At 42.3% G+C, this 9,457-nt stretch overlaps 1 protein-coding gene across 1 annotated transcript; it reads left to right on the forward strand.

The window, feature by feature from the left end:
- Positions 1-95: 95 nt before the first annotated feature.
- Positions 96-5,251, forward strand: FST (follistatin). The gene is made up of 6 exons (XM_007951531.2): positions 96-180; positions 2,103-2,294; positions 2,711-2,929; positions 3,266-3,490; positions 4,203-4,433; positions 5,169-5,251. Exons 1-6 carry the CDS (start codon positions 96-98, stop codon positions 5,249-5,251), a joined length of 1,035 nt encoding a protein of 344 aa, XP_007949722.1.
- Positions 5,252-9,457: the final 4,206 nt, after the last annotated feature.

Genomic DNA, 9,457 nt, shown 5'->3' on the forward strand with positions numbered 1-9,457 from the left:
GCTCGCCTCTGCGACGCGCGCCGCTTGCCCGAGCCACCCGCCACTGCGCCAGCTGCCCACGCCGCTGCGCTCCTCGCCCAGCGCCTGCCCCCAGGATGGTCCGTCCGAGACACCAGCCGGGCGGGCTTTGCCTCCTCCTGCTGCTGCTCTGCCAGTTCATGGAGGACCGCAGCGCCCAGGGTAAGCTAGGGGGATGCGCTGGGGAGGCTCGACTGCGGGCACGGGTTTGGACTTTTCTGTCGTCTCCACTTGGTCTCTTGTGAGCAGCGCTACTCTCGGAAGATGTTGGACCAACTTAACAACTCTAGGATGGAGAGGAGTGGGAAAAGTGAAGGCAGTGACACTTTAGGACAAGAAGAGGACTTTGGAGCTTGGTTATCCTTAAAAAGGAAAAGGAGTGAGCTGGAGGCTCGCTCCCTAGTACGGGTTAGATACTCCAAGTTCTACCATAATGAGTTGAGATGTTATCTTCCTCTTTGGCTCTGAAGAAGCGTACAGACATCAGTAGCCTGGAGATTTCAGTCAACCCCTTTGCAATCTTAACGTTTCTCCCTTTCACATCTTTTGGATACTTTAAAAAAATGACTGCATGATAGTAGGGACAGGTACTGAATTTTCTCCGGTGGCTGGTTTCAGAAACTTTGCCCAAACTTGGAAATGTGGGTGCTGAAATTTTCAGAGGGAAGTAGCTTTCTGCCTAGTGGATGCTTCTTACAACCCCCTCCCCCACACACAATCCTGAAAAAAAAAAAAAAAAAGACAAACTGTTAACCCGAAGTGTTTTTAAGACTAGTTTTACAATGTTTTTTTTTTTTCCTTTGCCTCATTCCTCTGACTTAACTTTGTGTAAAACAGTGAGGAGCCCACGACTGACTACAATTCTGCAATGGATTAAAAGCACATTTCTAAGTGTCTTTTCAAATTCGAGTTGTTCAGCCTCTGGGCAGATTTTTTTTTTTTTTTCAAAAATTAGAAATAATAATAGCAGCTTGCGGTCCGCAAGCTTTTCCGATTACTGGAAAAGTCATATTGGTGATTCATGAGAGCTTTTCCTGACCAAATTCCGAACATTAACCAGGAGAGCGGGAGAGAAAGATTTACTTGCAAATATTTCTTTGTAGGTGTGAGACAGGTATATGTAGCTATGAGATTAGGCGTAGCGTCCCTCCTTTTCTTGTCCCTTCTACACTTCCCAGGAGACAGAACGGGTAACTTTACCTGCTTTTGCGTTAACGTTTTAAGTATAATGTGAACAGCCCCCACCCCCCACCCCCGGGCATTGCCTCTCGCAGGTCTGCACGGCTTGGCGTTAGGTTGCCTGCCTCACAAGGCAAGGCGCTGCCTCGGTGCCGGGGACGTGGGCGCTCATGGACGCAGCCCTCGGAGATTTCGAAAGATTGCGGTGGCCGCGGGCGTTCTCTCGGGCTGGCGGATTGCAAAACGGGCCCGTCGGGCGGGCTGCGCCTGGAGGCCGCGCGGGGCAGCTCCCGACTGGGCCTGGTTGCTTTTTTGCTTTCATTTTTCACAAGTGCCTTTTGCTTGATCCTTTCCTGCGTGTCTGTGGCTGGCGCTCTCTCTCTCTCTCTCTCACTCTCACTCTCATACACACACACACACACAAGTTCTCCTACTTTCTTAACCCCTGTCACAAATAATACCTATACCGCCTACAAGAAACCAACATGTAAAAACATCCGTCGCATCCTGTTTTTGTCAGGTTCTTTAATCTGCTCTTCGAGTCGCTGCAGGTTATGAAATGGGACGAATAAAAGTAAACAGTCTAGTAAAAGTCAATGCAAGCTGCACGTGTTGTGTCTGGGTCACGGGTAACTGACATTGATATGGCTGGGGCGCTCTGGCTTCTCGCCCTTGGCTCCCTCCCCCTCGCCCACCTCTCCCATCTGAGCCCCCCTTTCCCCACCCCCACTCCTTTCGATTTATTTTCTGCTTTTCTTGCTGGGCTCTCTCATCCCCTCCTCCACGCTCACCCCCTCCCCATCCTACTCAGTCTCATTCCCTCCTGCACCAGAAGCTTCCTTCCCCCTACCCCGACCCCGACTGGATGCGCACTCACCCACCTCCCCACCCCTGTCTCTTTGCAGCTGGGAATTGCTGGCTCCGACAGGCAAAGAACGGCCGTTGCCAAGTCCTGTACAAGACGGAACTGAGCAAGGAGGAGTGTTGCAGCACTGGCCGCTTGAGCACCTCATGGACCGAGGAAGATGTGAATGACAACACGCTCTTCAAGTGGATGATTTTCAATGGGGGCGCCCCCAACTGCATCCCCTGTAAAGGTACGACGCTTCCTCCCCAACTTGAGGCCTTCGGTAGGGGGCGTCTTGCCCTTCGCTTCCTCACTTCTTGGCTGGGGGTTGGGACTGATAAAGCTTTGTTTGCGGGTTCCCCCTTCCTTTCCTCAGCCCTGGTGAGCCATTTGGGTTGAATTCGGCCCGTGAGACGCTGCTGGCAAATAGGGTCGGCAGAAGTCCCCGGACTTATTAGCCAAGTGTGGTGATAAAGGGCCCCAACGCTCTGTGTGAGATGTGGTTATGGGGGCAGAGCCCACAGTTTCCACTTCTTCGTGCCATCTTCAGTTCCTAGGCGAGAGACTGAGCGCCCAGTTGCTAACTCATGTGTGCACGATTGCGCAAGACACCCCGTACCTCCTGGCTGACCCTGGTTCTAATCCATGCCTCTTTCCAACTTGTAGAAACGTGTGAAAACGTGGACTGTGGACCCGGGAAAAAATGCCGAATGAACAAAAAGAACAAACCCCGCTGTGTCTGTGCCCCTGATTGTTCAAACATCACCTGGAAGGGCCCAGTCTGTGGGCTGGATGGGAAAACCTATCGCAATGAATGTGCTCTCCTTAAGGCCAGATGTAAAGAGCAGCCAGAACTGGAAGTCCAGTACCAGGGCAAGTGTAAAAGTAAGTCCTCGCACTTGAGCAACCCCCAGCTTTCACCTGAAGTAGACCCCCCTGGAACCCGTGTGGGGTGTGTGTTTGTTGGGGGGGGAGGTAGTCCATAGTAAGACCCTAATCTGAATACTAATAGGGATACCAAATAAAGGACCCCACTTGTACCTTCTAAAGACTCATTAAGAACAGTGAAGGAACAGACGTAGAGTAGTAGATTTGGGGGCCACAAAGTAGCTTTTCAAAGTTAGATAAGCTTCAGTTTCATGGTTTCCCTGATAATATCAAATGTTCACTCCCTAAGAACTAGAGGATGCCTGTTAATGGGTATTTCTGTCTTTGTTTCAGAGACCTGCCGGGATGTTTTCTGTCCAGGTAGCTCCACGTGTGTGGTGGACCAGACCAATAATGCCTACTGTGTGACGTGTAATCGGATTTGCCCAGAGCCCACTTCCTCTGAACAATATCTCTGTGGGAATGATGGGGTGACCTACTCCAGTGCCTGTCACCTGAGAAAGGCTACCTGCCTGCTTGGCAGATCGATTGGATTAGCCTACGAGGGAAAGTGTATCAGTAGGTATTCTGGATTGAGGAAGGAAAAAAGAAAAGAGAGGAGCCAGAAGGCTAGTGCTTGTGTTATAGCTGTGAGGCTAGCCAACCAATAAAGTCCCATCTTGCCTACCCAAACACATAATTTCACCAGAGGGATAAATACTCTGCAGTTTGACCACAGCATTCCTCATGGAAATCATTGTCCTTCAAAAGGGTTGGCACGTATATATTCAAATGCCAGCAAAAAGCAAATAACCATTCTCCACCTTAAAAAACTGAGACTTCGTTCAATTTTACAAGTTTTTTTTTCTTTTTCAAGATCCAGACTTGCCAGAAGAAAGAAATAATTACTTCACAGTTCGTAGACTGTTACCAGATTCCAATAATTGATTAAATTCTTCCTTTTTAAAATCCCACTTGTGGGAAATAATCTGATATATATTTAACTCAAAGATACTGTGAAATCCTGATCCAAAAATTAGTATTTCCATGTTTGAATGTAGTTTAGAAGAAACTGAGGTTTTGTTGTGTGTGTGTTTGTGTGTCTGGGTGTTGTGTGTGTTTGAATTTGAGTTTTAACTTCATGATTGTGCATTTTTGCCAAATGTCTCCTTTACCACCATTAAAGAGGAATAAGATATATATTGCATGTTTATTAGTAGAGGACTAGCGAAAGGGACAAAAGGGTGGAAGGAGAAATCAGGTCACTCATCACAGATCTATTATATCCTAGAAGCAAAGTCCTGTGAAGATATCCAGTGCACTGGTGGAAAAAAGTGTTTATGGGATTTCAAGTTTGGCAGAGGCCGGTGTTCCCTCTGTGATGAGCTGTGCCCTGAGAGTAAGTCTGACGAGCCTGTCTGTGCCAGTGACAATGCCACTTACGCCAGCGAGTGTGCCATGAAGGAAGCTGCCTGCTCCTCAGGTGTGCTGCTGGAAGTAAAGCACTCCGGCTCTTGCAACTGTAAGTGCGATTTTTAACCTTGCTGCCATTTAAGGCTTTCCCAGGCAAGCCCTAGGGAACGAAGACTTAAAAAGCACGCAAACCTCTCACGTAAGCCCATTTCTGTTTAAGTTAGGTAGCTGCTAAATTTCACCAGCAATTCAGTGATCCACAGAAAAGTTCTTTGGAATGTTTCCTGGCTTTTAGGACTAGTTCAGTGACCAGCAACTGGATTGCAGCTAAAAACCTATTTCCAGTCGTTTGCCCTAATTCTTTCGCTTTAGTAGTGTGCTTTTGCTATTTGCTTGATTAACACTTGACTCTAAACTAACTGCTTCGAGAGTTTTTTTTTTTTTTTTTCTTTTCCAAAGGCAGCTTTATATTATCACACATGGGCTGCTGCTTTTCGCAGTTGCCTCTACTAATTCTGAATTAAGGACCCAAAGCAGTATACCTAGAACACAAGAGCGCTTTTTATCTGATTTCAGGAATCTGCCCGTAAAACCTGAGCCATTGATTCTTCAGAACTTTCTGCAGTTTTTGACTTCATAGATTATGTTTAAAAAAAAAAAAAAAAAGTTTAAACTTGTTGCATAACAGCAGATGCCAAAAAATAAAGCATCTCACTGCAAGTCACATAAAAATGCAACGCTGTAATATGGCTGTATCAGAGGGCTTTGAAAACATACACTGAGCTGCTTCTGCGCTGTTGTTGTCCCTATTTAAACAACAGCTCCCCTGTATTCCCCCATCTAGCCATTTCCGAAGACACCGAGGAAGAGGAGGAAGATGAAGACCAGGACTACAGCTTTCCTATATCTTCCATTCTAGAGTGGTAAACCCTCCACCAGTGTTCAGTGTTGATATTAGCCTTTGGGCAAAAAGACAAAAACAAACAAAAAAACTAAAAAAAAAGAAAAAAAATATATTGTCCATACTGTACATAAGTGTATGCTTATTTATTTGGGGGGAAAACTATACATAAAGGACCTTTGTCCTAAAGCTCTCTCCCAGGCTACCTTGTTACTCATTGGACCCGGAGAGGCAGTCATTGTGAGGTCTACTGGATGAGGCCTGTAGTTGAGACTTGTAGACATTTATTTATACTGTGTCATGTTTTATAATTTATACATAAAATGTCTGGTTGACTGTACACCTTGTTTTTGAAGAAATTTATTCGTGAAAGGAAGAGCAGTTATTTATTGTGAGGTCTCTTGCTTGTAAAGTAAAAGCTTTTTTTTTTTTTTTCCTTGTAAACTATTTAATTCCATTCCTTACTATTCACTCACTCATCTGTCTCCCCTCATTTCACCGTTTTTAGGCTTCTCCACTTTAACAAACTTGCATGTCAGTTTCTGTCATGTTTATTTATTGGATTCTCTGCTGCCTGTTCTGTACATACATGATTATGTGATCCCTCGGGTTTTGTTTACAAGGAATCTTGACTGACCAAAAGGCATTATAACTGACTCAAACACAAGGTACAGTGGGTACATCTTTGAGGAAACTCCTAGTTCAGTTCTCTTGGTATAATGTTATAGTGATGACATTGTTAGAATTCTAATGTATTTTTAAGATGTTACAGATCCAAAGAAATTGAATGATATGGGTGTCTTGAGACTGAAGGAAGGAAATGCTACATATTTGACCTTTTGCTAGGTGTTTCCTTTAAGTTAGTCTGCTGTACCTTTTAAATTACTTCTTTTTCAATCAGTGTGTCACTAAAAGTTATACCGAAGCTTTATCAGTTCAAGTTTCTTGCTTTTCATAATACTTTTTTCTGATGCAATTTTATATTTTCAAACATGGCAAGTTAAATATAAATTCATTTAAATATATAGTTTTGTACTTTTCTACCATGTAAATGTGCAATGTATATAAAAGTTATAATGTGTATTTGTAAATAAATGATGAGTGAAAAAATAAAAAAATTTTAAAAAGCCAACGTACTCAATTCCTGATGATGTAAAAAAAAAAAAAAAAAGTTGTTCAGGCTTTAGAACAAACATGTAAAGGATATATATATTTGCTGAGAAATAGTTATCACTGAAATTAATTCCAGGGTGCTGGAAGTTCCACATTGAGGTTAATTACAAATCACTTCAGAAAGACAAAGGGACCTTAGGTCCAGCAACACCTTTTAGGAATGATAGCATACCTGTCATTAACCATGGAAAGAACCAAATTGTGAATGAGGATTCTACCCTGTAAACATATGAAACCTAAAATTGCCTCTTTAAAAATACCATCTGTGTTGGAAGCTCATTCCCGTAGTAAAGAGCACACTTTATCCTACTGTCTTCATCTAAATAAAGTGAATCTTAGAGCCTTAAAAAAACAAAAATCACCAAGAAAAGTGAAAATTGACAGGCAACCTACCGGAAGCACATTCTAGGAACCAGAACATTTGACTATACAAATAGATTTTATCGTGTTGGAGTTCTAAGGACTTTGTGAAATAAGAATAGGGCTGGGTGGATTTCCACACTAATGTCCATGTTGATGAACCTACAATGATGTCGATTGCTTTTGGAGATTAAATAATGACACTTAAGGAAGGAGAGGAAATGCTAAATATTTTTAATCACAAGATTAAGAGTCTCAGACTGCAATTTGAGGTATTAATTGGCATCCCCTGTGTAATACGTAACCTAGATAATCAACACAAATATCCAGTTTGTTGTGTTACTTAAAGCCTAAGCATGTTAAAAATATCAAAGAAGTGAGGATTGGGGCTGTAGAAGTGAAAAGCAAAGAACAGTCAATATTGCCAACACTGCTAAATAAAAATGTTCTTTCTCTGAAAAACAATGACCTAATTCTTTTTTAAAAAGTTTATCCCTTTTGTGAGGACCTTCTTTACTAGGAATGATTATTAAAATGTTTATCAGAGAACATTGGCTTTCAACTGAGCTTACCAAATGAGAAATTTGATAGAAGGAAAGGAGCCTCTTTGTAGGTAGAGTTTGTTTAATGGTTAGATTTTTGAAAGATTTTGTTGCCCTCCAGCCTCAGGGTCTCAGCAAAAGAGGAAAGGGAAATAAAAACAGGCTGCCGTTAACCACAAGAAAACTATAGTCAACTTTACTAGTGCAGAGGAGCTACTGGGTTGCCACTAGGGATAGGCTAAGAAAAGGGAAGAGCTGGGCAGATAGGGTTTCCCCTCCTGAAATTGATTTGTTACTTTGTCCTAGGATGCTAGAGCAGCTTTAAAGCTGCCATTGACAATAAGAGGAAAGACATCAAATTTAACAGATACCGATGTGTGTCTTGGCAAGGAGGAGTGATAAAACCAACAGCTGCCCTTTTAAACAACATCCAAATTGTTTTAATTATTTTAATTTTTATTTCCTATTTGTCAGTGTCAATAATTCCTTTAAAAAAAAAAAAAAACTATCTCATTTTCCTTTTTGGAGTTTCCTACTTTTTCAGTAATAATGCTTTAGGCTAATTAGTACCAAAAAAATTAAGTTAAAAACAAAAAAACTGCCGTCAAGTCGATTCGACTCATAGCGAACCCTCCTTGGCTTTCCAAGGCGGGATCTCTACCGAGGTAGATTGCCCAGTCTTCCATCCAGGAGTGGCTGGTGGGTTTGAACAGCCAGCCTTCGGTTAGCAGTCAAATCCCTTAGGCACTATGCCATCAAAGTTCCTACCAAAAAGCAGTCTCTCCTAAAATTAAAATTAATATCTTTAGACTATTGCTAGAATTTCAACTATGACCCAGAAAAGTCTAATTTACTTATGTGTATAACACAATTAATAAAAGCAGTTGCTAGCAACTAGTGTTAATGAGTATGAGTACATCCAAGTCATTGTTGTTGTTATTTGCCGTCAAGTTGGACCTACTCATAGAGACCCCTCCTTGGGTTTCCGAGGCAGTATCACTACGGAAGTAGATTACCCAACCTTCCTCCCCAGGAGTGGCTGGTGGGTTTGAACTGCCAGCTTTCTGGTTATCAGTCAAGTGCCTTAGGAACTCATTAAGAATTACAAAATTAAAATAAAGCAATGATGGAAAAATCTACCAGAAGTCTAATTTCATCAGGTGCACACGGAAATTAAGACTTTATCTCTGTCTCTCTCTCTCTCTCTCTTTCTCTTTCTCTCCCTCTCTCTCTCTCTCTAACTGCCATCGTGTGGATTCCGACTCACAGAGACCCCCTTTGGGTTTCCGATGTGGTAAATTCTTACAGAAGTAGATTACCCAGACTTCCTTCTGGAATATAGCTCCTTGAGTATGACAAAAATAAAACATCTGTCATAATTAAAATAATGCTCAAACATAACAGCAAAATGCAGTCCTGACCCTAGACTGGATCCTGTACCCGAAGGGAAAAATGCTATAAATAACATTGGGCCAAATGACAAAATTAAAATAGTGTCCAATTTAGAAAGAAATTCATTCATCCACCAACATTTCCAAAGTCATAAAATGTGACTTGTCCTTTTTTGTCACATATCCAGCAAAAACCCTGGTAAAATAAAATCAGCCTCCTTTAATTTTAATACAACTTCCTAAATGTGTACTATAGATTTTTAGAGATAATAGGCTAAACTATTTCCAAAGTGTCAAAACTCTTCATATAAATTGAACAATTGTTAGCTATCAAAAGCTGCACATACTAATTAATTCCATTTATTAAACTCAGTTTCAAAGCCAGGATCCTAAAACTGACATAGTTTCTATTCTCCCCATTCCACTTTCCATTGAGATCAGGATACAAAACTGCTTCAGCCAAAAAGTGTCATGTAAATAGATTCCAGGCCTGCCTGTCCTACATATTCAGCAGACCTGCCCAGACATGTCTGAATCCCTGCTTCTATTTAGCTGGAACCTCACCAGGAGTATTGGGTGGCCCCTGAGGTTTGCCATCCTTGGACTTCAGATATCTTGGCTGGTACCATCAAGATTCCTGTGGATGAGTCCTTCAGACACTTAAAAACATATTCTCTGGAGCAGATCAAATGTAGTCCTGGCAGACCTGTAATTAGTCATTTTTCTATTTTAAGAATATGGCCAGGGAACCAACTGGTCAAGCAGG

The sequence above is a fragment of the Orycteropus afer genome, unplaced genomic scaffold, assembly GCF_000298275.1.
Source record: "Orycteropus afer afer isolate SDZICR_OR568_19922 unplaced genomic scaffold, OryAfe1.0 scaffold00296, whole genome shotgun sequence".
In the NCBI taxonomy this organism is placed as follows: Eukaryota; Metazoa; Chordata; class Mammalia; order Tubulidentata; family Orycteropodidae; genus Orycteropus; species Orycteropus afer.

What these genes read in the sequence shown, in the direction of transcription:
- FST (XM_007951531.2), top strand. Translation starts at nt 96, where the DNA reads ATGGTCCGTCCGAGACACCAGCCGGGCGGGCTTTGCCTCCTCCTGCTG. An exon ending in GTACCAGGGCAAGTGTAAAA is followed by an intron (nt 2,930 to 3,265) that starts GTAAGTCCTCGC and finishes TCTTTGTTTCAG; the next exon opens with AGACCTGCCGGGATGTTTTC. An exon ending in GCACTCCGGCTCTTGCAACT is followed by an intron (nt 4,434 to 5,168) that starts GTAAGTGCGATT and finishes TCCCCCATCTAG; the next exon opens with CCATTTCCGAAGACACCGAG.